Genomic DNA, 27054 nt, shown 5'->3' on the forward strand with positions numbered 1-27054 from the left:
TATTATCTCTTCTATATAAAAATAAAAATAAAAATATTTTATTTAAATTAATAAATTTTTAATATATATTACTCATTTAATTGTTGTGACAATATTAAATTGAAGTCCTCTTATATTTTAGATAAAATAATATATTATATTATATTATTTTAAAAATTAAATGTAAATCTAATAGCTAAAATTTTACTATTTAATAAATAATTATATATTATATATAAAATTTAATTAATTTCTTAATAAAATTTTAAGTATTTAATTAGCATATATAATAAAAATTATAAAACATGATAGCCATATTCCACGTAGATATCAGAGGATTTCGATCGGACAGCAATAGCAGTTAAGAAATCCTTGATTAAAATTTAATTACTGAATTAAATATAAAATATCACTCAATAGAGTAAAAAATTACCTCACAACCATTTCTAAATCCAACGGTGTACAACAGACCGTGGCAAACTTAAACGGCTAAGATCGATCTAAATCGAAGGTTTGGACAATAAAATGCTAAAGGGTAAGCAGTTACTGTTTGATGGAATCTATAAAACTGCCCGAACAAATATCTGACTGCTGCCCGTATATAAGTTCACTGTCTGACACGGTCAGCTGTTCGGGCAGCTCCAAACTCCAATAACAAAAAAATAAAAAAATGACTTTCTCTCACTAGAAAAAATAATGTTCTCTCTCTAGACTGTCCCTTAAAGGACTTGCTACTTAAAGATTGGAACTTTTCTCATTTGGTGAACTCAGAGAGAGAGAACCCAGCCACCACTTCTGTGATAAGAAGGTGGCGGAGCACGGTGGTGCAGTGGGTCTCTCGTGACAGGAGATTGGAGTGGGTTATAACTGAACATAAATATGGGTCAGGGACTGAGTTGTGCGTCGAGTCAAGAACATGGTGGTCTGTTTAGTGCTGTGCAGTGTGGTGATTTTGATACTGTAAAGGTAATGATTGAGAGAGACCCATCTCTCGTTTATCAAACCACTGCTTATGATCGTCAATCTCCACTTCATATTGCTGCTGCCAATGGCCGGATCGAGGTGAGTTTCTCAGGCTTTTGTGGAATTTTATTGTTTTTGTTGTACACTTGGTGTTTAGTTTGTCTTGGTTAATTTTTAGAGAAAAGGTTCTAAGCTTCTGATTCCTGCTTGTGTTTTTGATAAATGCTAATGGATTTCTTTTTTCTTTTATGGTTATGGGTTGATATGTAGATTATGTCTATGCTTTTGGAGCGATCTGTGGATCCAGATGTTGTTAATCGCCACAAGCAGGTAGTTTTGATCTTCTGGTTTAGCTTTCTTTGCCTTTGGTCATTTTCTCAATACTAATTTTGATTTGGTGATTTGTGGATGGTGTAGACTCCACTTATGTTGGCCGCAATGCATGGTAAAATCGCCTGTCTGAAGAAGCTAATAGAAGCAGGAGCAAATGTACGTCAAAATTGGAAAGTTCTGTTTCTTCTTGGTAGATTTTTGCTTTCAAATTTGATGAGTATATGATCTTTGTGATTGATCAGATTTTGAAGTTTGATTCACTTAATGAAAGAACTTGCTTACATTATGCTGCTTACTATGGCCATTCTGATTGCCTTCGAGCAGTTCTCTCTGCTGCTCAATCTAGTCATGTTGCTGTCTCATGGTAACTATCTTCTTTCTCCCAGGAGTGACTAAAATTCTCCGTCCTTTTGATGTTTAATTGATTTGCTTCACTGACTTGTTTGGAATTTTGAATGTAGGGGATATGCACGGTTTGTTAACATTAGAGATGGTAAAGGAGCTGCACCATTGCATTTAGCAGCCCGTCAAAGACGGCCCGAATGTGTACGTATTTTGTTAGACAATGGAGCTCTTGTTTGTGCTTCCACGGGCGGATATGGGTAATGGCTAAATAGATATCATTAATTATATGAACCAAGTATTTGATTTGTCTTGTTTTATTAATGCATATTGCTGCTTGCAGCTGTCCTGGGAGTACTCCTCTTCATTTGGCAGCAAGAGGGGGATCTCTTGATTGCATCCGTGAATTGCTGGCATGGGGTGCAGATCGTCTTCAAAGGGATGCATCTGGGTATGGCTCAAACTTCTTCATATGTTTACATAATATCTGCTAGAGAAACATAAATCATTTCTGTTTTATTCATCTTTCTATTTTATTGTGGAATATGTTTTTGGTTCTTAACCATGATTGAAATGGAGCCATACTCTTATGGAGATTGACTTGGTCAAATGTGTATCATGTTCCATTAGCATGAATGTGGCAACAGCCAGAGGAGGCCGCAATCATCAAGAGTGGCAGTAAATGAGTCCTTTAATGGATCAAGTATTTTTGAAGTTTAATGTTAGGAACTTATCTCCAATGTGGCTAGACAAATTAAAATGTCTGTACTGCCAACAAGTCTTTCTCGATATGTTTAGTTCCTTCTGAACTAGAAGGAACAAGCCTTAGTTTCATTTATCCTGAAGTTTCTCTTATGAACACATTGTACTGATAAATCATCCATGGACAGGAGAATACCCTATGCAGTTGCTTTGAAGCACAAACATGGAGCTTGTGCGGCCTTACTAAATCCTTCTTCAGCTGAGCCTCTTGTGTGGCCATCACCTTTGAAGTTCATCAGTGAGCTTAATCAGGAGGCTAAAGCTCTATTGGAATGTGCATTGATGGATGCGAACAGGGAGAGGGAGAAGAATATCTTGAAGGGAACTGCTTATTCCATTCCATCTCCATCACATTCTGATTCTGGCGCTGATGACAATATATCTGAGGTGAATAGTTAAACTTTTGGGGCTTTATTTTGGTTTTTCAAATACACGACTTAGATCACCCATTTTTTTGACATCTTTTGAGTGTGATCATTCAATCCTTGGCTAATGAAAAAGTATTCTAACAAATGACCTATCATAGGAAGAATCCTATGATAGCCTATTTTTTATTATGCTCTTTTTGTGGGGTTAAAAGCACAGAGTTATTCTCTAATTTGTCATAAATTTAAATTGTCATGACAAGCAGTTATCTTTTGTTATAAAGTGCATAATTGTTTCCATCTGGATCGACAATGAGCCTGAGTTGAATCTTACAATTAATTGCCATTCTGTCTATTATTATCTCAACTATTGAGGAAATTTTACAGATGATTGAAAAATAAGGGACTGATGTATTTGTTAATAAATTATTTTACTCAGGCAAGTGAGACAGAACTGTGCTGCATATGCTTCGAGCAAGTTTGCACAATTGAAGTACAAGACTGTGGTCACCAAATGTGTGCACAATGCACACTAGCCCTCTGCTGCCACAATAAACCCAACCCAACAACTGCAAGCCTAAATCCTCCAGTTTGCCCATTCTGTCGAAGCAACATTGTTCGCTTGGTAGTTGCTAAAGTCAAGGATTGTGATGATGCCGAGCAGGACATTGGAGATGTAGGTTCACCAAAGATGAGAAAGGCCAGGAAGTCGCGAAACTTCAGCAGTGAGGGAAGTAGCAGCTTCAAGGGGTTATCAGCAATAAGTTCCTTTGGAAAAATGGGTGGACGCGGTTCAGGAAGAATCGCTGCAGAAAATGAATGGGTGGATAAGCCTTGATAATACACTTTGTAGCCTTTGGTAATCAAAGATTCCAAGTAGCAAGCAAGTATTCCTTTACTTGTGCTCTAAAGAAGGACAAGAAAATATCAAAGGAATCGATGTCGGTGCTGGACCCAGCTGGTATATATATATATATATATATCTATATATATTATATATAACTATATATATATAAGTTAGAGGTCCATTTGCTATGTAGATTTGGGAAATAAGCAAAAGAAGTAAATTGCAGGTTTGGGTTGGTAAGTTTGGTAATATGGTTGCTGCTGTGGGTCATACTGTTGTAATCTTTTTTGTTTACTTGAGATTGAAGTAGCATTGGTTTTTTATTCTGAAGAGTTTTGTTAGATACCTGAATTGGTGAAAGAGAAAAAATTCTTTTCTTTTTCTTCTCAAGTAAAAATTTATTCAAATTTTCTTGGATGGCTGCTGCCACTTGATGAGAAAATACTGTTTAAAGCTTTGAACACCTAAAACTCCATATGGAAATGGATGGCTAGTCTCCAATTTGTACTATTTTCTTTCTATTTATGCATAGTAAATAAACAAAAAGCCTCTAGTGGTGATAGTTGTCAATGTGAATCTGTGATCATGGTTCCATGGCAAACTTTAAAAAACAAACAAAAAAAAGGTAGGACCCAATGAAACGTGATTATGACACGTGTAAAGGAGATGGGGCCTACATGTAGGAGAAGAGAGAAAAAGAAAAGGGTTGAAGAGAGGAAAAGCTCACTTGAAGGAGTAGGGGCCCATGAAAATGGCAGGCCATTTGTTCTTTATATATTTGATAATAATGGTAATGGGAGTTCTGTATAAAAGTACCCAAAGGTGAACTGTTCTGTTGTGAAGAAGCAGAACAAAAGAAGAAGAAGATAAAAGATGGGATGCATTGTATTTTGGATTGCATTAGGGTTTGATGTGGTGTGTAAAGCTCTCTTTTCTTATCTTTTTTTACTTCCCCTGATGTGGACTCCTTATTGACCTGTTTTTCTGTGGCCATAAACTCACTCTCTCTCTTTTTCTCTTTTCTTGTTTTTGTTTTTTTCCTTTTTCCCTTTCTTGGGTCCCAAACATGTTGTTCCATTATGAATCACACAAATTATTGGATGTGCATTGAAGAATGATATTTAATATGGGTCTAGAAATAGAATAAAGGAAAAATATTAAAAATACTTTTTTTTTTTTTACTTTTTCTTTTCAAATTTACAGTTTCCATTAATTTTTGGATTTCTTATTTATTGCTTAATAAAATAATCAAAAAATAATTAAGAATTAACAAAAGAAATGCTGTAAATTCTAGACAATATTAAAAAATTATATTCTTAAAGAAATCTTACATAGTAAAAATAATATTTCTTGTTCATCTTAGTATATTTTTCACAAAGTTTCATGGAATAAACTTGTCAATGTATTAATATAATACTATTACAATGGTGAATTGTAGGTGTTAAAATGAAAAAAATATATAAAAGAGATTTTCTTTATTCACAAGAGTGTCTAACACTGTAACTCAGTCAACTACTTACATTCGCTGTAAAAAAAAAAAAGAGTTTTATTCTTTGATATTAGATGATTTTGTCCTTAGTAGTACACTAATATAAAAATGTAACCCTTTTTCTACATTGTAAATTCTTTTATATCTTCTAAAATCTAAGATAAATATTCTTTTACAGAAATGATAAGTTTTATATTTAATAGATTGCTAGTTTAATGGTACGAGAAATGTTCCAATTGAGAATCGAAAACTAAAAACTAAAAAAATTGGTTAATTTTCTATTATGACATATGTTCATATATTGTTAAATTAATAATTACTAATTTTGTTGAAGCATGAAAATTAGGTATAAATCGGTCAAAAATTACCACTAATTTTTATTAAAATTATGTACTTCTTTTTAAATTTTTTTCTTTACAAATATGCCGTTTTTTTCCTTTCTACTTTTCACACCAACCAGGAGAAACATCTTTTATATTTTATTATATGCTTTTTGTTTTTTTAATTTTAACCAAGCAATTGCTATCACTGAGTCAAAAAACTATCACTAGTATGTTTTTTTTTTTTTTTCTTTCTTCTTGGAACTATTTAGCTTTAGACTAATCTAATAATATGATATTCTAATGACCTAAGGCTAAGAAGGAAAAGCAAAATATCTACAGAAGTAGGGACATTTTCAAGGGATAATTCTCGATTAATAAAATTCAGAAAATAAAGAACTAATTTTGATGGAAAATGTCCAACCTGAATCCAATCAAATGAATAGGAAAGTTTCACATGAATCCAAAAACGTGTCATGGCAAAAGAAGCCGCCAAATACAGTTGAAAATTCTGTTAATTTAATAACTGTTGGTGTTGATTTCATAGCTCACGAGTAGAAATATCTCCAAATTAGATATTTATAAGAAAAAAAATAAGATAAAATAAAAAATCTAAGGTCCCAATAAGGATAAGACCAGTTGGCTTGATTAGCTATAACCCATTTACAGGTTTAAATAATCATTAAATAGAATGATTTTTCTTGGGTACACCTGGTCGTCTATGAAAAACCAAATTTTAAGACTGTCATTTTCCAAATAATACATGACTAAATTTTTTAAAATTCAAAAAGAAAAAAGAAAACTTAATTTTGTGACACATGCAGTTTGATTCTTGACTTGTAATTTTGTAACCATAGTGTATCTGTTTTATGATATTTAAATGCTCCATTTATAAATATATATTTAAATTTATTAAATTCATCCGTTGTTACTGCTAAATCGATATATATATATATATAAATATTAATTTATTGCTTATCTAAGAAATATATAAAAGATTATGTTATATAGCATGGCAATAAAAGTTGGCATTTTAGTTTATTGTTGATAGGTGTATTACAATGTTAATTTTATACAAACTAATTTTATAAAAATGAATATTTCAGATAAATAAGCACTGCAACTAAGGTATTGAACCTTCAATAAATAAATAATATTAATTAATATACTACGGTTTTAAGAGTTTAGCACTCTGAGAATCGTAATTTCTTTTGGTCAATTTAATATTCAAAGATTTTCTACAGTGACAAAAATTTAATTTTTCAGCTTCTATTTGACTTCCTAATATTCGATTGTCATGATTCTTAACGGGCTGAATTCGTCTTTTCACTCTTTTTGGAATTCAATAATTTGTTTTAAAAATTATAAGGCAGTAAAAAATATATATGTCCATGATATCAAATCTTTTAAGTAATTTTCCATTTAAAGTAATTATAAATGTAAACACATTTATTTTCTATGCAAATAAAGAGTTTAAAGATTAATCTGATAATTATTAGTATTTATTTTTAGAGATTAATCTATTTATTTTGTGTCTGGTTAAAATTAGAACAACAAAATATAAATATTGAAATAAAAAAAATTTCGCCATTTATTTATATTTTTAAAATAATTACAATAATGTCTTTATCTTTTTACTTTTTAAAAGCTACCCCATAAGTTATTTTTAGAAATATCTATTGTTCATCTTTTTATTTTTTTCGATCCTTTAAAATTAATTTTAGATACTTTATAGATATTTAATATATATAATATTTTAGTAAATATATATCTTTTACTGTTGAACATTAAGTTAAATTTTGTTTATTTTAAAAAATTTTAAATATCTAAGTTATGTTATTATTTAATAAATGTATATCTTTTATGGTTTATTTTTTTTAATTTATATTTTATTTCTAATATCTAATGTATATGTAGTGTATAATATTTTTAAAAATTATATATTTACTTTTATTTTATTCATATTTCACATTCTTCTTAATCTTTTTAAAATATTTACAAATATTATAAATATTGAATAAATTATTTATTTAAGTTTTAATATTGAAACAAATTGATATTTCGTATTATTAGTATTTAAACATAAATATAATAAAAAATTAATATATTTTTTATTTTATTTATATCAAAAGTATACTAAATATATTTTTTTTAATATATACTAAACATATATTTTTTTTACCTTGTACCAATTTATCTTATTTTTCAAATATAATATTCTCAACACAACTCTAAATTTTCAAATTAGAAAAATAGTTTTTAGATTTAATTATTTATTTATTCATTATTAATATCATAAAATCAAAAAATATAATAATATTTTATAAAAATTAATATGTTTTAGATTTATTATCCGATGAACATATTTACTTTTTTTTCAAAATATATTCAACATATATATTTTCATCTGAAAAATCAAATTAGGTAATTTTATAAATAAAATTTTATTTTAGAATATTTTCTATAAGTAAAATCATATTTTTATTATCAATAATTTTTATTGATATTTTTATAATTATTTTATATTAATTTATAAAAAGGATTAAAAACCCCATAAAAATAGGGCGTGTCTTATCTATTATTGAACGACAAGTGGAGAGACATACACCTGCAATGCAAATACCCAAAAGCAAAAAGCAATTTCTTCTTTATTATTCTCAAATACCGTCTAATGGGTTAAATAAAAAATAAAAAATTAATTTTGTATAGATAGTGATTCCTCTTGGGGTCTTGGTTCAACTCTGAACCTAACATTGACATTTTCTTGTTCATTATTTTAAGCCATCCATATTGATAATTAACCTACTTCCTTCCTTTCCTTTAAAAAAATAAAAAATAAAAAATAAAAGACCTAGCCCCTTCCTTTACTTATTTAGGGAAATTGCTTTTAATTTCAGCCTAACAATATTGATACATATTATTTGAATTATCGGTCTGATATAATTATTTTACTTTATAAATATCTTTAATATTATTCAGATGTGTAGATTAAACTTACACAGAAAAAATTAATTGTATCCGTCCCAAACTTTTTTCTAATTCGTCTAAAATTATAGTTTATTCTTTTAATTATTAGTTTAGTAAATAATCCTTAATAAAAATCCATTAATTAATATAAATATTATCGTATATTATTAATTTTTATATTTTATACTTTAAAATTGTAGTTTTTTATATAAAAAAATATTTAAAAAGAGTATTCTAGAAAAATAGTTAACTAAAAAGTTTATATTTTTAATCTGCATGTATATTAAAAGTAAATTATCTTTTTGAGACGGAAAAAGCGTTTGGATTATCGCTTTAATATAATTATTTTTCTTTGTAAATATAATTAATATTATTCAGTTGAGCAAATAAAAGGGATAAGAAACCTAATCCCGGATTTCTTATCCAGACTTTCCAAACCTCAGAATCAGCCTATAGTCCTTCTCACCTCTACGATAAATCTTCCCATAATCTTTATGGCTTCTTCATCTTCCAGAACCAACCTGCAACCTCCTTCACCACCAGATCTTCCCAACAACCTCACAACCAAACAAGTCACTGACTTTGCCCGGAATATGATGTTTCATTATTTGGCAACTTTTCAACAAACCTTCTCACTCCCAATACAACCCAACTTCTTCTTTCCAGACTACCCTTGGTGTCTGATTTATCACTTATCTCCTGAACATCCAAAGCATGAAAGTGAGTTATGGTTCCTATGGTGCCTATCTACAGTCTGTCATCATGCTATAGAAGTGCCCATTATGAATCTTTTACACTTCTTCAACAATGAAGCAAACTCGGGGTCATATCCATGGAAATTCCTTACCTGGTTTAAAACTCTATATCAATGGACAGGGGATCTCCTTAAACTTATCCATGAGCATCGGTTATTCTCAGACAACATTTCCAAAGTTTCAGAATACCATGCTATTTTCATATTACACAGGCCCTATCTCCGACTGACAAAAAACACATATGCAACCCAGAATATCTGTTACCATTGGAGAACACTTAATAGTCCTCTACATCTTGCTTCGCCAGCAATCACAGAAGACCTAAAACAGGCCCTGCAATACAGAAATGAATCAAAGATGACTAATGTCTCAACACCATTAGTATCCTTCCGACCCCACTGGATGATCCTACCTTAACCTTCCGACCCCATTGGAGAACACTTAATAGTCCTCTACATCTTGCTTCGCCAGCAATCACAGAAGACCTAAAACAGGCCCTGCAATACAGAAATGAATCAAAGATGACTAATGTCTCAACACCATTAGTATGCACATTCAATAGACATCAATCAACTGGACAATCCATTGAACATTTCTGTTTCTCTAACCTTCCGACCCCACTGGATGATCCTACCTTAACCAGGGCACAGCAAGAAGCTCTCATGCAAGACTCCCAGCCAATGGATGATGATCAATATGACGATATTTTCTAAGCATGTGAAGCTGTCGGCCACTCCTATTACTTTGAGTGTATTATTGTATGTTGTCCTATTAGGTATGTGAGTGGAGTGAATTATTGTATATTGTCCTACTAGACATGTGAGTGAAAGATGAGTTGTCCTTATTGTCTTGTAAGTGGAGTGTATTATTAGGCATATGAGTGTATTATTGTATGTTGTCCTATTAGGTATGTGAGTGGAGTGAATTATTGTATATTGTCCTACTAGACATGTGAGTGAAAGATGAGTCGTCCTTATTGTCTTGTAAATGGAGGATGAGTGGGATTCCCACTTAGCCTCTTTTTGTCCTCTTGTTGAGACTCTCCTCTCTATATAAGGAGAAGTCATTCTGAATAAAGATAAGCAAGTTTCCATTAATCAATTTCTTATTCTCTCATGGCCTTCTAAACTCTTCCCATCTCTTCTCCTCGATCCAATGGTAATGAACTAATAGTTGCTACGATCTGTTTCTGGTATTGTCCAAAAGGGCTAACTCGGCTATCGAAATCCAAAAGAACAGAAAGACCCCCCATGGCGAGGTGCCTCTTTGTGGTCTTAGCTTGAGGATATTCACATGCCTTGAGTTTACAGCATGAGGAGCCAAAAAATACTTGTGATATATTGTGCTTATGCTTTATTTATTTGGGCCAAAAATAAAAATAATAACAATAATCCTTTGAAATCTAAAAGAATAATGAATATAGCTAATAAGTAAGACTATATTTCTCTGTGCACAAACTGCCATTGAAATCTTAATCACATATGGAAATCATACTAATCAAATCTCAAAACTAACTACACAAAAGAATACCTCTGCACTAATGCAGGACCATATGACAGGCCATTGATGTAAAACAGATTGCTTTTCTCCTAAAAACACATCAAAATTGAAAGTTTATTTCTGAATTTCTTATCTGAGGAACATGAAATTAAATCATCATCAATAAAACAACACAAATGAATTGAAAAGAGAACAAAGAAATATAATCATCAAGAAGGCTGTCCACACATGCAAGAAAACAGGAGGGGAACTCCATTTCCACTGCCATGTTCCAACCCTCCAGTTCTTCTTGTTTGATCATCTTCCTCATGCCATGGAGTCACTCTAGGAGGAGCAACATGCCCATTAATAAATAATGAATTAGGTTCTGCTATAGAGTGAGCAAAGCAAAATTCCTCAGGTCCATAAGTAGCAGCAGTAGGGCTTTGATTTCTTCTATTTCCATTAGCTGCTTTTCTCTCCACAGCAAGAAAGTGGCCGAGAGATGGTGGGTTATTAATATTACTGCTCTCTACTATACTTCGAGCATCAGTTGTGTCTCTTGAACATAAAGAGAAAAGCCATGTTCTGGGTTTTTTGTTGCTCTTCTTATCTCGTAATACTTCTACTTTCCTTACCCTCGATGATTTCCTGGAAAGTTCTAATATGTTGGAACCACCGATGAGGCTTCCAAGTGTAATGCTCTTGTCATGGAAGAAAGATCCTGTAGACTGAAATCATCCAATTCATAATAGAGAAAATGAGAGACATTAGCCAAATGAGTCTAGATTGAGAAAACATTCAATTCATCTGCTTAGATATCCAAGTTAAGCCAATGCTCCCTGAAGCTTGGAATGAGCATGGTTAAATTCATGTTTCTCTACTGAAACATAGAATCACTGCTCATGTCTAACTTAAATAGAGCATAATTGGTTATGTTAAGATTCATGTTTGGTTCAAGAAGGGATCATGGAAGTTTTTGCAGTGAATGGAAACATTATCTACTTTCATTAACGGATTTATTAGATGATCGAAAACAAAGGATGTCGGATACTATTTGGAATTCAGAAGAAGTAAGCGAGGGGGCCATTGAACGACTGGGAAAAGCCCGGGTCCGTAGATATATCAGTACTCTCTTCCCAATAGTTTATTTGGTTATGTAAAATGCTCCAAATAAATAATGTACCTTTAGGACCTACTATGCTTCATATTTATTATCAAGAAAACTTGAAAACTGTTGCAAGGCATCTCTGGTGCACGAGGCTGATCAGAGTATTGGACAGCAAACACTTCATATTTTGTAAGAATGAGTGACTAATACGCTAAAAACATCAGAACCATTAAAAGTTCGAATAGTTGCTTAGGCCCACATGCATTATTCAGACCACATGTTCAAATACTTCAAATACCAATGGATAACTACATAATGATGCTATTTAGGAATTGAAAAAAAAATCAGGGACAGTTGATTTTTGCTCAAAATGTACCCTTCATCAGACACCAGCTAAGCCACAGTTTAGCAATTATAAAGAGCTTGTGCACTGAATTGACTATTAGAGTATAATAGACATCAAATAATTTGATAATCCAAAAAAGACTGATTATAAGTGCATTAGCAAACAAAAGAAAAAGATAATTGATGTCAAGGATATTATACTCCTTGGAATATGAAGGGAAATGGGTTTCCAATATTGCATTATAATCCACTGACAAGGAAGGTAAACAAGTAAATCACATTTGACCTCCAATTAGATCTGAGAATAACTAAAGCATATTTAGGAAAGAACAAAACAAATCAAAACAAAACAAAACAAGGTACAGTAGAATCATGTCATATGTCTTCTTGGAAACTGAAAATCCTAAAGTGAACCCACCTAAAGATTAATGTTGAAGGTTATATATATATTTATATATACACATATATGCTTATTTCTTTTACATCAAAGTTTCTGCCATATTTTACTGACCTCAGTGTCTAAATCTGATGAAGAGGAATCTGTTGAGGAAGTAGGAGAACCAGTGAGTAAAGTGTTGAATGATACTGATCCAGAAAAATCACCATTTCTAGGTAACCCAACTCTCATATTCAGGGGCTGCAAACCCAGAGGCCAACCTTCTTCCTAAATATCCGATCACAGTCAGTATATCATTAAAAACCCCCTTCAACATCATAAACAGAAAAACGAAAAAAAAAAAAAAAAAAAACCAAAAAAATGAAAGATAATTGCATGTACTATATAACCAGAAACAAGAGGAATGTGACAAAGAAAAGCTAGACCCATCTTTGGTCAGAGAAATTATAGCAAAAGAACACACATCCACTATATTCAGAAACTCAGAGCAGCAAGAAAAGGAAAAAAAAAAAAAACAAAACAAAAAAAGAAAAAAATCTAAGAGACAAGCCATGAGAGATAATGCAAGAAAGACAAAAGAAAGACCTGTTGAGACATATATCTAACAAGTGTAGTACTTGAAATGCATGTAATATGCTTTCTTTTAATCTAAGATTGATCTTTACTAGCAGAGGAGGAGGAAGAAGTCACAAAAATGAGGTCAGTTCAGGACCCAGAAGAAGTGTCAATTTTTCTTTGGTGGTTTTCTACTCTATAAGACAAAGTGCTGTTTGTTTAGGTAGAGATTGAGAGAAATTAGAAGGGTAAAAAAAACCTCTATATATGTGTGCTTCACTTCCATCAATTGTACTGTAGCCTAACAACAAAAAATGCTTGCATTACATGTGATGGTGGATGTTAAAAGAAAAAAAAAACAAACAAGCAGAAACTGGTCAAAAAGAGAAAAGACTTATCATTTGTGACCATTTCCTTCTTTCTTTGCTTTACTTAAATTTCTTTTTGACTTGCTAGTGGAAACATAATCATCTCTGTGCCTGTAACGCTAAAACCCTGTCAATCATATTTATTTAATAGTGAACCAAACATAGCATCCAAAGGATCATAAATTGTGGACTAAAATTGACACCTGAAATAGTCAAAATCATTTTAACGGCTTCATTTTCACTTTTTACTGTTTCTTTTTTAAAATTTCTTTTGCACATCATACCTTTTTATAAGTGTAAAGGTATACAATTTTTTAAATTTCTTCATCAGTATTATTTGTAAAAATTTGTATAAAAGAGACTATGATATGTTGTATAATCTAAAGCTTTTGATTCTTTTTAGTTTCTTAATGAAAAGAAAAAGGATAAAATTAAAAAAAAAAGGCTGAAAGTATCTATCTGACTGAATTATGGAATATGAGAAATATATTCCGAGTTTATAATTTCATATAAAAATATTAATTGGAGTGAAAAATCAATAATAGATAAATATGTTATATAGTAATTATTAACATTTAAATAAATTTATAATCGATCTACATATGTTTATGTACACTTATTGTATATCTATTTACTCTTTCTTTTCCTCTATATAATTATTTAATGTGGGGTTGCGAGTTTTAAGATATGAGTTGAAAGAGACATTAATGAGTAGTCAAAGTTCTTATTAAAGTGTAGAAGGGACCCTAAAATCCTGCAATCCCCCTCTAAGAACTTCCATCAAAAGTTCTGGAGGTTAAAAAGAAACCTAACCAATGAAGAAAAATTGTTTACACTTATAATGGTGCAGAAAAGTTTTCATGGCTTTGAATGATGAGGTGAAAGGAAGAGAAGGATCCAATGAACTAATAAATGGCAAGAAAAAAGAAAAAAGAAAAAAGGAAGCACCTTTAAGCAATTTATTCATGTATTGTTTCTGGTGGAGGGCAATAATATAAGCTAAAGTCATGATATCATTGAGTGTTGTAAGTGCCATTTTCTTTAGGTCCATATTGCAGTGGTCATTTTTTGTCATGTGCTGTGACTAAGCCCAATCTCTTCCTTGAGTAACAGGGGCCACATGATCTGGGCCTGTAAGAACACAATGAATTGGTGTTTTCACCACATCTTCAATAATATTATATCCTTTATCATTACCTGCCTGTAAAGTCATTTGAAAAAAGAACGCTAAAAGGAAAAACTCAACACCCCATCCATTCATGGGTTCACCATTTATGTAGCACGCAGTGTGCTTGTGGAGTTTGTTTGGGTTTGCAACTGATCCTTCTTAGATTGATTTTACTGCTTGCTCAGTTCCAATATTGTTGGGGATGCACAGTGGTTTAGGCTCTTGATGGTGTGTCATGCTATTTCCATTGTTTCCGACTCCCTCTAGTGGTTGTGCTTCAGTGATGAAAACCTTGTGCTTTTTGATGTTGAGATTTGAGGACTATATGGTGCTTCAGAAGAAAAGAATTGGTGGTCTCTAGCTTCATTTGCTGCTGGAGCTATATACACTACAATTAATAGAAGAATGTTAAGTACATTTTTAGAATTAAATAATTAATATATATTTATTATTTAAAATTAATAAATATGTGTGAATCATCTATTAATTTGCAGGATTAATTAGTTTTGTTTTAATCGTAAACCTTGATGCCGGTTTTCTGGGTTTTATCAATCTCCGGCTCGTGCATTTTAACCTTTTGAAATTGTAATCTTGTTCGGCCTTTGGCCCTGGTGCACACTAGGTTGGGATCTTGTTCCTTTTACTGTATTGTGTTTCTCTTTTTGTACTTTTTTCAGGCCTTTGGATTCCATAATCCAGCAATTTCTTTACTTAATCCAAAAAACAAAGGTGATATACCAATTGCATATAATTATCCACATAATTGAAGTCACTTATTATTTACTTGGTTTTGCAGTAAAAAAAGAATAGATAAGAAATGCCTGGAGTATTAAGTATTGTTCACAATCAAATATATTTAACATTAAAGAGTTTTGAGGCCAAAGATGAATCTCAGTCAAGGCATGTAATTGATTAATGAACTACTAAATCTAATAGCAAAAGAAAAATCTAAGTCTTCAGATAAAATAAATATTTAAAATATATATATATATATATATATATATATATATATATATATATTTAATATTATATAATATATATATATATATATATATATATGAGAATTATTTTAATATATAATATTTATATTTAAATATATAGAGATTTCGTTTTGATATGTATATTTAATTTGAATATATTTTATAATTTTTATTAATTTATTTGTTAATAGATTTTTTAAATTAAAATACTGATTAAAATTCTAAAAATAATATGTTGATTATTTTTTCATATTTATTAACTAATAAATTAATTTTTTAATTAAATAATGATTTTAATTATATAAGAAAATATTTTAAGTTATATTTTTAATATTATATTCATTAAGAAATTAATTTTTAGTTATATAATACTTTTTATTTCTAAAAATAGTGATATCCATAATATAATAGTGTTAATTTATATAGTTTTAGAATTAATGGATAAATATTTTAAAATAATTTTTATATTATTATATAAATAAATATAAAAATATTAAAAATTAGATATTTAAAAATATTCAATTTGTACTTATTTTTAAAATATTATAAATAAAAAATATTTTACTATATTTATCTATATAATAGTATACACAGGATATACACGTGTTGCATATCTCATTGCCCATTGGCTCTAATAAGAGGAAGAGAGAAGTGGGAGGTTTGACCAGTGGTAACCAAAATTGATTTGCGTCAAATGGACTGGATTGGGGTATTACTCTGCTATCGGGGAATTGAAATCCTGAACCTCTATGCTTAAAATACATGGATCTTTTTATAAATGTCCAAAAAAGACACTTAAAATATTATAACTTAAAAAATTATTTTAGAAATAATATTGATATATTAGATATATTTCTTTTATAAAATGGTATATGTTATTAGTGATTTAATATATATTTTTATAATATTTATGTAATTCAGGAATGTAATATTTAGAATATCAATTTAATATTCACAATTAGTATCTAAATTAATTTTTCATTTCATATATTTTAATATGTGTTTGACATCTAAAAGGTATATATTTAGTAGATATAATATTTGAAACTATTTTTTGATATTTATTTCAAAACTGTGTGACTCTATATTTATTATATATTAAATACGCATTAGGTATATATTTAGTATATATATAGTCTATAGCTAGTATTTGGAACTAATTAAATATTTATTTGTGTTAAAAATTGATTTATAATTTTAATATATTTTGATACGTTATTTTATTTTCATAAACTTAATTTATTGTATTTGTTTTACATTATTTTGATGTTTATTTTAATATGATTTAATTAATAAGTGTTATTATATTGAATTTAAGAAAAAAATGAAAATATATTTTTCATAAAATAAATATGTTTAAAAGCGAGAATCATATATTAAAAGTTTATTTTTCGGATGGGTATATGAATTTTATGAAAAAAATAATAATTTTATCCTTTAATTAGGTTTTAAAAAATGTATTTGAGTGTCTTACTGTAACAAATTATATCTAGAAAGGCTTAACAATAATTTGACAAATGTTATCAAATTACTATTTTGGTCCTTGTATCAATCTCTCAATTCCCAACAACTCCTATATAGTTGTTCACTACCGTTTCTCGGTCGTTTCATCGAAAACTCATGCCAGTGGCTCTTCTTCACATCTCCAACCTTCCTCCCCCATTTGTATCATCAGAAATGCCTGATTTTCAACAAGAATTTCACATGGTTACTGATGTCGATGCACCTAATTGTCATCTCAATGATTTGACACTGGAAATGTGTTAGGTTGAAATGAGTTTTGATGGATCTTGAGACATGCAAGGATCATACTTTTCTTAAAGATTTACTTTGTAATCCTCCAGAATTTAACAAGTAGTAGTAGCAGAAATTTGTTTAACCCAGCAAAGCAGAAAAAGAAGAAGAAAAAGAAATAGAAAGGTCAGTGCAAGAAATACTTAGTAAAAAGATATATTTATAATTTTCAATTTATAACGTTATAATACAACATTCATAAAAAAAGTTTAAGAGATATTCTCTCCACTAATTAAATGTTACAATAAAAAAAAAAGTGGCTGAGTTATTAAAAATTATTAAGTAAAAAATAAATATTTTAAAGTAAGATAAATATAAATAAATAAAAAATATTAAAAATTGAGTTGGATTAGGTGACTAAATTATTGAAAATTACTAAATCAAAAATAAATATTTTGAAATAAGGTAAATATAAATAAATAACATGGTATTAAAAATTGGATTGTATTAGGCCTAGGCCCATTTCGCTCGCGAGTAAAAAATTCTACATATTTATATTTGAGTTGAACTTTAATCCCAATTTTTGCACAGGTGAATCCAATACCCTCGCAAGGCTCTTTACAAATTTAAAAGGAATGACTTCTTTATAAATAAAAGTAGAGGTTTCATTTTAGAGATATGGGATAATTTTTTTTAAAAAAATATAAGTCATATATCCTACAAAATGAATAGATCGATCTCCAAAATCTCCGACTTGAGCTATCCAGTCTTTGATATCGGTGAATGAAAAAAATAATAAAAAATAAAAAATATATTATAAAAAATATATTTGTATAAATAAAAATAAAAACATACAATATAAAAGATATTTTAAAAAAAGATACAATATATTATATAATTTTCTCTAATTTAAATTTAAAGTGAACGGCCCTCCCTTCCTTTCCTCTCCACACAAGATGGTCTAAGAAACATAACTTTTCAGCTGGACAGGATACACAATACCATGAACCGAATTTTGGTTAGCTGTCATTAAATATACATACAGTTTCTTTCTTCAGACCCAATAACACAAAAGCTATAACAGAGCTCACTCAGGCCCCTTTTTCCAGGAACCTACTCATTTGGGCCATCTTACTTGCTTCATATATTTTTCTTTTCCTGTCATTTTCATTTTTATCCTCGTGCTAGAAAAATGGTCCATCAGCCAGCCATTAAAATATGGCAGTTTTGAAGCAGGAGGACCACAGCCAGATAGATAGCTGCTGCTTGCTACTACTATTGCTGAGGCTAAAATTGATTGAGCAAAGGAAAGAAAGAAAACCATACTGACAATACTGCACAGAAATTCATGCTCATTTTCCTCCATCCCCACTGGGCTATCTATTTCACCTCATTTTTGTATATACAAATTCTGCTGCTGCACCTTCCCACAAACTTCATCACTCTTATTTATTGCATCTTTTATTTCATTTCCTTGTAGGATCAGAAGATGCCCAATACCCTTTAAAGTTGGCCTTCTTTTCACTGCTTTATATTAAAGCCCTCACCACTGTAAATATTCCTCTCATCCATGTCCACAAATCAATTCAGTTACGGATTAATTACTTCCAATGGGTATAAAAATTAGAAGAATTCAAAATGAAACCTCACCATTCTTCAATGTAATGAGGACTAAATGCTAAAATATGTGAGTTATATAAGAGAAAATGTTATTTTATTATATAACCATTTAAACATCACTGATAGTTGAGATGGTAAGAATTTTTTATAATTTAATTAATATTTTGAATTTGAGTCTTGAATAATTGTATAGGACTTTATCACCTATAAAGATCATGTTTGATACGATCTAATTAGTAAAATTAATTCTGAATATTAAATAAAATTAATGGGTTCCTCATAAATCAAGAGTAAAATTCTTATTAAATATAAATGACAAAAGTTTGTATCCGTTTTTATCATTTGTAGTTAAGGATTTATAATTTTAAGAGGTGGCTTCTGATGTGGCAACTTAGTTGGGGATTATCATATTGCCTTGATTCTATAAGGAATTCTTTATTTTGCTAATTTTAAGTAGTAAATATATTCTAGACATCAGACATTATACAATATACATGTATATTTTTTTAAGGGAATACAAAATACATATTTGATTGTGGCTAAAATGGTGACTATTTTTGAGCTTTCAATTATCACCAATTAATGCATAAAGTATACCACCTTTTATTATGCACGCAAATACATGCCCCCTATAGTAATATTCATTATTATTTCTTTCTCTCGAATTCCTTATTCTGGACCAGACTGCTTGTCAAGTCGGAGATTATGCCTAAGAATCCAAAGCTGTAAGATGCAATTTGGGAAAGAAAATGCATGATTACTAATTAGCAACTAAGAGTGATTCTTAATGCTCAACTTGTATTCTTGTATTGACATAGATTACAAAATAAGGATCCAAGCCTAACAAAATGATAGCTAACAATAGGAGTGGCAATGGTAGGGTATCCTGAAAAATGTCACGACCCCACCTGGAAACCCGTAGTAAGTTCGACACTCACCGATTTAAACAAATCTCATCTCAAATTAATATTATTAAAGCCACAATTTATCTTAATAGTTACACTTTACAAAATTACTTCGGTCTACCAGAAAAACTAGGCAAGACCCGAAGCTCAGAAAATTTACAACTGATACATTTTCTATACTACTGTGGAAAATCTAAGATTTACCAATTTACATACCAAATCAAATACATCACCCGATGATGAAGGAGTCGGGTTACTGAATAACAGTCGCGGGAGAACTAACAGTCACGAATCTGAAAAAAAACATAAATGGAGACTGTCAGTCTCGAGAGTGAGTTAAAATCAAATAATCTGGGGACTATTGCATTCTTCTCAGAAAATATAGATTATTCAAATCGGTATATCAAACCATGCACGTAAATACAAATCACATTATAATCAAATACCATAATAAATAAATAAATAAAAATATATATTTACTTTTACGGGACTAGTGGCTCAGTAGAACCCTAAACCCCAAAATCTAGTAGCCATTCGGCTCTCTTAATCCAATAAGACTGGCCTAAAGCAATGCTCGACCAGGACCTTACCTCCACCGGTCACTTAAGTATCCAAATAAGAAATCTAGTAGCCATTCGGCTCTCTTAATCCAATAAGATCAAGCCCCCGAGAGCAATGCTCGACCAGGACCTTACCTCCACCGGTCACTTAAGTATCCAAATAAGAAATCTAGTAGTCATTCGGCTCTCTTAATCCAATAAGATCGGGCGCCCCCGAGAGCAATGCTCGACCAGGGACCTTACCTCCGGTCACTTTAATTCCAAATAAGCTAGAGAGCATCGCTCGATCGGGGACCTTAACTCCTAATCAATCAACTCAGCCCCAGAGCAATGCTCGATCGGGGCAAACAAATCCATAATAACCTTATGTCCATGATCATTACCTAACCCATCAAAGGCATGTTCTACAAGCCACATTTCCCAATTTGCAATCATCACATATAATAAATATCAATATCCGATGAACTCAACCAACACATATCGGAAATAAAGATTAAAGATTTAAGGTAAAACAACGTGCAATTTGTGAGGGAAAAATAATAACGCTTATCTTATTATAACATACTAATAATAATATTTATATTATTTCAAATATTAATAATCAAGTGAAATCATTTATCTTGCGATACTAATAATCATATTAAGCACAAATTCTAAATAGCATATTAAAATCGGACTAGCAATAGCGCGAAAGATTAAATGACTTTAACTCATGACCTCCTAGCTCGCTCCGGTGCCTCGGTTGGAGCGAGCCAATGATCATCTAATCACGGAAAACAATTTATCAATACCGAGACAATCGATCATTAATCCTAGGTCTAGACTCCTAGGACCGTCTAAGAATCTCGACTCGGAGAATTCTCACCGAAAATCCGCAGAACCTCCCCTACAACACGAACATTACCCCGTGAAAACGGGTCCAGGGACTGCCGGAAAAACACTCCAAATATCCAACAATTTAAACAACGGAGTCGGGTCCCCAAACTTCACTATTTCCGACTCCGCCACACAAAGACAAAAATACGAGGCAAAGCGGACAATTATTTTTGACTCACAATATCATCAAATACACAATATAATCCAATAGACACAATTAAACCAAGAATTTCTAAAATTAACGGGTCACAGATAATTACCGAGACGCTCGATCGCTAGGTCGACTCGCCTCCAGCCGCCGGAGTCCGATCGACGATCCGAACACACCATCGGACTCATAACGACGGCTGATGACGATCCCGGCTTCCGATTTTCCGATCTGACACCCGACCATCCGGGGAAATTTGCGGACGATCTCGACTGTCGATTTGCAAACGAAGCCCGATCGCCACGAAACCAGTGCCATCGTGAAACTTGAGCTGAGGAGAGTCGGGATACATCCTCCGATCATCCATCCTCCGCCGGAGCTCGCCGAAAAAACTAGAAAACACGACTGCCACCACTTCGCCAGAACTCTCTCCTCTGGCCACCAAAATCGACAGCCACGCCAAAAGGAAGCTCTCCGGAGTCGCCACAGATCGGGAACGGCCTGCCGCCACACGCGATTCCCGCCACGCTGCTGGGCCATTGCCAGCTGCGCTCGCCACCGACGCCCCTCTCTCTCTCTCCCACACTCTCTCTCTCTACCTTCTCTCTCCCCGATTCCATTTCTTTCAATATCGACATTAGGCCCCCGAACTTTTCCTTATTACAACTTGGTCCCTTAACTTTCTTAATTACTTACAATTTCATCCTACATAATTCCAATTTAACCCCCAAACTTCTTTTTAGCCTTTCAATTAAGCCACTAACTAATTAATTTGGGCCAAAACCGAATTATTGAAAATACACAATTACACAAATACCCCTTACCGACATATTTATTTACAAAAATACCAAACTCACAAATGTCCATTAAAACCCCATAAAAATAAAATTATACTTTTAATCCTTATTCCAAAATAATCCTCCAATTAAATCCTACACACAATTAAATTAAATAATCAATTTCCAACTTAAAATTTAATACTACTAATCAATTATAATACCAATTTTCCCAAAATTCTTTTATAAAAATATCCTTTATAATTTCTTCCAAAATTTTTCAATATATAATTTTACTTATATAAATATGCATTTGGGAAAATTTTGAATAACCAAAATATAATCATTTCAAATTAAATCCAATAATAATGAAGCTAAAATTAACTTAAATAAAAACTCATTATTAAATATATAAAAATTCCGAGTGTTACAAAAAATATCTAAATTTAAACTCATATATTTATTATTTTAACTCATCTTAATTTATTTAAATATTTTTTTTATTATTGTACCAGTTCTAAATTCAGTCAGTATTACCCCATGCTATCTAAATTTATTCAAATTTAATTATAATTTATATTAATAAATACATTTTATAGGTATTAAACTGTTATATAAATAAATTTGAATAATAAAATAAATAGTTGTTTAATTAAATTATTTAATGTATAAATATCATTGAAATTTAAAAAACTAAAATTAAATTAATAAAACAGCCTATTATAACAAAATAAAAATATTAATTAGATAAAGAAAAATTTATAAAACTACTAAATTAATAAAATAAAGATTAAAATTATAAATAAAATATTAATATTAAATAAATATCCGTCGTTTATGGGTATAAATTCAAAATCTAAACCCGTTAATGGTACAAAAAAACTATATTAAAAAAATCAATCAAAATTGGGTAACAAAAAATAATGAACCCAATTACCATCCACATTGATTGATAGTGATTAATAATATCAATAAGAAGCTGACAAAATACATATCCATGTAACACTCATCCCCAAATAGATCTGAAACATGTAAGCAACAATTTAGAAAAGAAAGTATGATGTAAATACCACATTTGAAATGCATATCTAACATTCTGAGTCACCTACCCTTCAGAATATCTAACGCCACTGTGCTGAAGTGATGGTTCGATGAACAGAAAAGTTAGTTATTCTGAACTGATAGTTTTCTCCAATAAATTCTACGAATGACTCTGTTTCAGTGCAACTTAGTATTTTATTTGTCAAAATCACATTTTCGAAATATCTCACATCACTGTGCAAATAATATGCATTAATATTGTAGCTATATAATAAAGGGAAACCATCCCATCCGTTCTGAATTTTTACCAAATTCACAAATATATCCTATTTGGTCTATTATTTGTATGTTTTATTTTAAATATGACGTGATTTGTCTACGTAGCTATTTTTATATCTACGTGGAATCCAACTGTATTAGGCTCAAAACTCACTATTTTTAATTTCATTTTATAAAATAAAGTAAGTGTTATATAACGGCTTCATCAAACACATTGTTTAATTTTCTTATAAAATTGAGTAATCTTAACAGAAATAAAGAAGTTTACCTTGGTGTAAAAACAAATCCAGAACTTACGCCTTGAATGGTCCTTGAAATCATCAATTTTCCTCGTATCCAACATTCATTAAACCATACCTCATTTCCAATTAAATAAGCTCGACTATTAACTTGAAAAGATAATCACGAGGCACTTGCGTTTTGCTATAAACCGCTAAAACTTCAAAATCTACACAAATAATTTGAAGAAATATGCAAATGGGAAGAAGCTAACCCTAGACTATATTTAGATGAAAAGAGAAACAATATACAATGTGGTTGCAAGCATAACGTTACTTTTTCATATATAAAATGAAGATCAAAATGGTGAGTCTTGAGCCTAATACATTGTGTTCTACATAGGTATAATGAATAGCCACGTCATATTCAACAGTCGTTTTATTCTGCTTGGATATGTTTGAAATAAAATATATAAATAATAAACTAAATTGATAAATTTTATAGATCAAAGTATATTTGCAAATTTATTAATAGTTCAAGATAGATAAAATAGTTTTGCCTATGATAAATTATTAAAAATAATTTTTGAGATTAATAAAAATCAAGTCAAATAATTATAAATGGTCAAACAAGTTAAATAATAACTTGTCATTTATATAAATATTATTTTTATTACATGTAGTTGATCGGTCCAAATTATGTATAGATATTTAAGGGTATTTTAAAAGCTTTAATGATATATTTCTATATATAAAATGGGGAAATATATGTTTTTGCCTCACTTAAGCTTAATTGTCTATTTTCAGGAATATTAGTAAAAAGAGGAAAATATGGAGCTAAAAGAAGCTTAATTGGATATATTCGTGCCAAGGCCCAAGATTAAGATGCATGGACTGCTAATTATAAGGCCCAAGGGATATTTTAGTCATATTGTATAATTATTAGAATTTATATTATGGAATAGTATTTGGTGGAGATTAAGATACTTTAAGTCTTATCTCTTAGATAGACTTATATTAGTATACTCATCTCTAAGGAGATTTATTTAGAGGATGACTCTCTTCTATAAAAATCTCTACAAAGAAGGAGAGGAAGGAAGGAAGAAGGAGGGGAGTTTTCTCCTACCTACTCTCTACACCTGCCGCCATTATTCTCTCCATAATTCTCTACAGTTCTTCATAAACACTTTAGTTTTAGTTTTCATTGTTCTTTTAGGATCTAAGGAGCTTTTCAAGAAGTGGAGACTGAGGACCAATCTTCTTCCTACTTGAAGAAATTCGGATCTTGAGGGAGCTTTTACTTTCTTATTTTTTGTCTTTCTATTTAATACCATGATCATTGGGTTAAATATGTTAGGCTAGTTTTCATAAGTGTTTAGTTTAGTCTTTTTACTTTGTATGAACCTTGTTATTTATTTATTTAATGAATGATTTCTTTACCTTCATATCTTTATTAATTTCAGTTATTATTGTTAGTTAACCATCATATTAATTTAGCAATAGTAATTGTTATGAAAATCTTTAGGTTTAAAAGTATTAGAAACATCATCTTTACTTTAATTTATGTTGGTATAAGAAACCTAAATTGCATCATTAGCTTGAGTGATTTAGGGAAAAGGCACATCACCATCTCATTCATTAGATCAGGCTTAAAGTAAAACAAGGAGATTACTAAGTAAATGACTAGATTAAATACTATTTTTAGCATATAATTTTATATCATAAGCATTTGCATTTGCATTGCATATTTATTTATTGTTTAATTACTTTACTTTATGACCATTATCCTCTCAAACATATGATTTAGAGTGTTTAGATTTACTTTTATTATTTTGTGTTGATAAATAGTCTTTATAATAAGTGGCCTCATAGTTCCTTGAGAGATCGACCTCGTGGTGAACTTACACTTACTATAGGAACGGTTCGTGCACTTGTGAGTACTAAAAAAGACATATCAAGTTTTGGCGCTGTTGCTGGGGAACTGTGTCCAAATTTATTATATTGATTGATTATCAAAAGTATCTTGTGTTTGTTAGTTTGTTTTGTGTTTTGTGATTTATTTTATTTATATATTTTTATTTTATTTGTTTGTTTTGTGTTTTGTGTTTTGTGATTTGTTTTGTTTATGTGTTTTTGTTTTGTTTGTAAATTTTATTTTTAAGATTTTATTTTTAATCTGAAATTTTCTTTTGTTTTGTATGCTTAGCAGGAAACAACTAGAAGAAGAATCAACAGAAGAAGTTGATATCATGGCAAACCCACCAAGAGAAGTAAGAGCTGAAAGGCGAATGACTATGAAAGATTATGCACTGCCTACAATTGGTAACACTACTTCATGCATAGTTCTAGGTGATACATCTAGGAATTATGAACTTAAGAGCATCCATTTTAATATGCTTCCTTCATTTTATGGTATCCCTAGTGAGGATGCATTAACATTCATTAGAGAATTTTATGCCATAGTTCATACTTTCCTATTATCTGGACTTAATGAGAATCAACTAAGAATGAGGTGTTTCCCTTATTCATTGAAAGAAAGAGCAAAGGTTTGGATAATGACCTTGCCTCCTAATTCTTTGAGAAATTGGAATGAAATTTATTAAAAGTTTATGAGTAGATTTTACTCACAGTAAAAGACCAAAGAATTAAGAGATGAGATTTCTAATTTTTATCAAGAGAATGCTGAATATTTTCATGAAGCATGGGATCGCTTCAAATCACTTTTATTACAATGCCCACACCATGGATTCCCACTCCCAATAATCAACCAATTATTTTATGATGGGTTAACACAACAATATCAATGTATGGTTGATAATGCAGCTGGGGGTGCTATATTAGAAAGGACACCTGATGAGGTTTATGACATCTTTGAGATGTTAGGAGCCAATTCTCAACAAAAGAGTGTGAGGACAAAAAAAGTAGAAGTAAATGAAGTAGTAGCTAATAGTGAGATGGCCATGCAATTGGCTGAATTGACTAAGCAAGTTACGATGCTTGCTTCAACAAAAAACTCACCAAATAATGAGGTATGTGGTATTTATGGTCATAGTGCTAATGTTTGTTCATCTTTTGATAATTACAGAAGAAATATGCATGACCAAACAAATTTGATGGATTCTTACCAACCCATGCATCCAGTGAATGACCCTTATTCCAACACATATAATACAGGTTGGAGAAACTATCCAAATTTTTCTTGGAAATATAATGACCAAAACCCACCACAATTATCGAGAAGTCAAAATCAACCTCATTACCAAGACCAATATTCTCAATTTCAAAGGGACTCTAATCCTTTCTTTCAAGATCAATAACAAACTCTTCGATCTAATGAACAAATGAAGCCAAGTTTGGAAGAAACACTTCAAT

At 30.6% G+C, this 27054-nt stretch overlaps 2 protein-coding genes and 1 non-coding gene across 4 annotated transcripts; 1 reads left to right on the forward strand and 2 right to left on the reverse strand.

The window, feature by feature from the left end:
* The first annotated feature begins 711 nt into the window (after positions 1-711).
* On the forward strand, positions 712-4008 carry LOC8276090 (putative E3 ubiquitin-protein ligase XBAT31). The gene is made up of 8 exons (XM_048378305.1): positions 712-1041; positions 1213-1272; positions 1360-1431; positions 1518-1639; positions 1737-1877; positions 1961-2068; positions 2508-2766; positions 3184-4008. The coding sequence occupies exons 1-8, from the start codon at positions 859-861 to the stop codon at positions 3580-3582; spliced, it is 1344 nt and encodes a 447-aa protein (XP_048234262.1). The 5' UTR covers positions 712-858; the 3' UTR covers positions 3583-4008.
* A 6577-nt stretch (positions 4009-10585) lies between these two features.
* Positions 10586-13496, reverse strand: LOC8276092 (uncharacterized protein At3g17950). 2 transcript variants are annotated; one of them, XM_048378755.1, is made up of 3 exons: positions 13269-13496; positions 12569-12721; positions 10586-11332 (listed from the first exon to the last, which is right to left on the reverse strand). In XM_048378755.1, the coding sequence occupies exons 1-3, from the start codon at positions 13293-13295 to the stop codon at positions 10832-10834; spliced, it is 681 nt and encodes a 226-aa protein (XP_048234712.1). In that variant the 5' UTR covers positions 13296-13496; the 3' UTR covers positions 10586-10831. The 2 variants fall into 2 exon arrangements, with proteins under 2 accessions (XP_048234712.1, XP_048234713.1); XM_048378756.1 differs by lacking the exon at positions 13269-13496 and adding an exon at positions 13040-13262.
* A 12827-nt stretch (positions 13497-26323) lies between these two features.
* LOC112536921 lies at positions 26324-26431 on the reverse strand. The gene has a single exon (XR_003080831.1). It is a non-coding gene; the product is annotated as a small nucleolar RNA R71 (small nucleolar RNA).
* Between the last annotated feature and the right edge of the window lie 623 nt (positions 26432-27054).

This window comes from Ricinus communis, chromosome 8 (genome assembly GCF_019578655.1).
Source record: "Ricinus communis isolate WT05 ecotype wild-type chromosome 8, ASM1957865v1, whole genome shotgun sequence".
In the NCBI taxonomy this organism is placed as follows: domain Eukaryota; kingdom Viridiplantae; phylum Streptophyta; class Magnoliopsida; order Malpighiales; family Euphorbiaceae; genus Ricinus; species Ricinus communis.

Bases quoted from the DNA above. Each gene is read 5' to 3' on its own strand.
- LOC8276090 (XM_048378305.1), top strand. From the start codon at position 859: ATGGGTCAGGGACTGAGTTGTGCGTCGAGTCAAGAACATGGTGGTCTG. The intron at 1,273-1,359 runs GTAGTTTTGATC...TGGATGGTGTAG, and splicing joins TTGTTAATCGCCACAAGCAG to ACTCCACTTATGTTGGCCGC. The intron at 2,767-3,183 runs GTGAATAGTTAA...TATTTTACTCAG, and splicing joins CTGATGACAATATATCTGAG to GCAAGTGAGACAGAACTGTG.
- LOC8276092 (XM_048378755.1), bottom strand. From the start codon at position 13,295: ATGGAAGTGAAGCACACATATATAGAG. The intron at 12,722-13,268 runs GTTTTTTTTACC...TCGGATATTTAG, and splicing joins TGAAGCACACATATATAGAG to GAAGAAGGTTGGCCTCTGGG. The intron at 11,333-12,568 runs GTCAGTAAAATA...GGATGATTTCAG, and splicing joins CATCAGATTTAGACACTGAG to TCTACAGGATCTTTCTTCCA.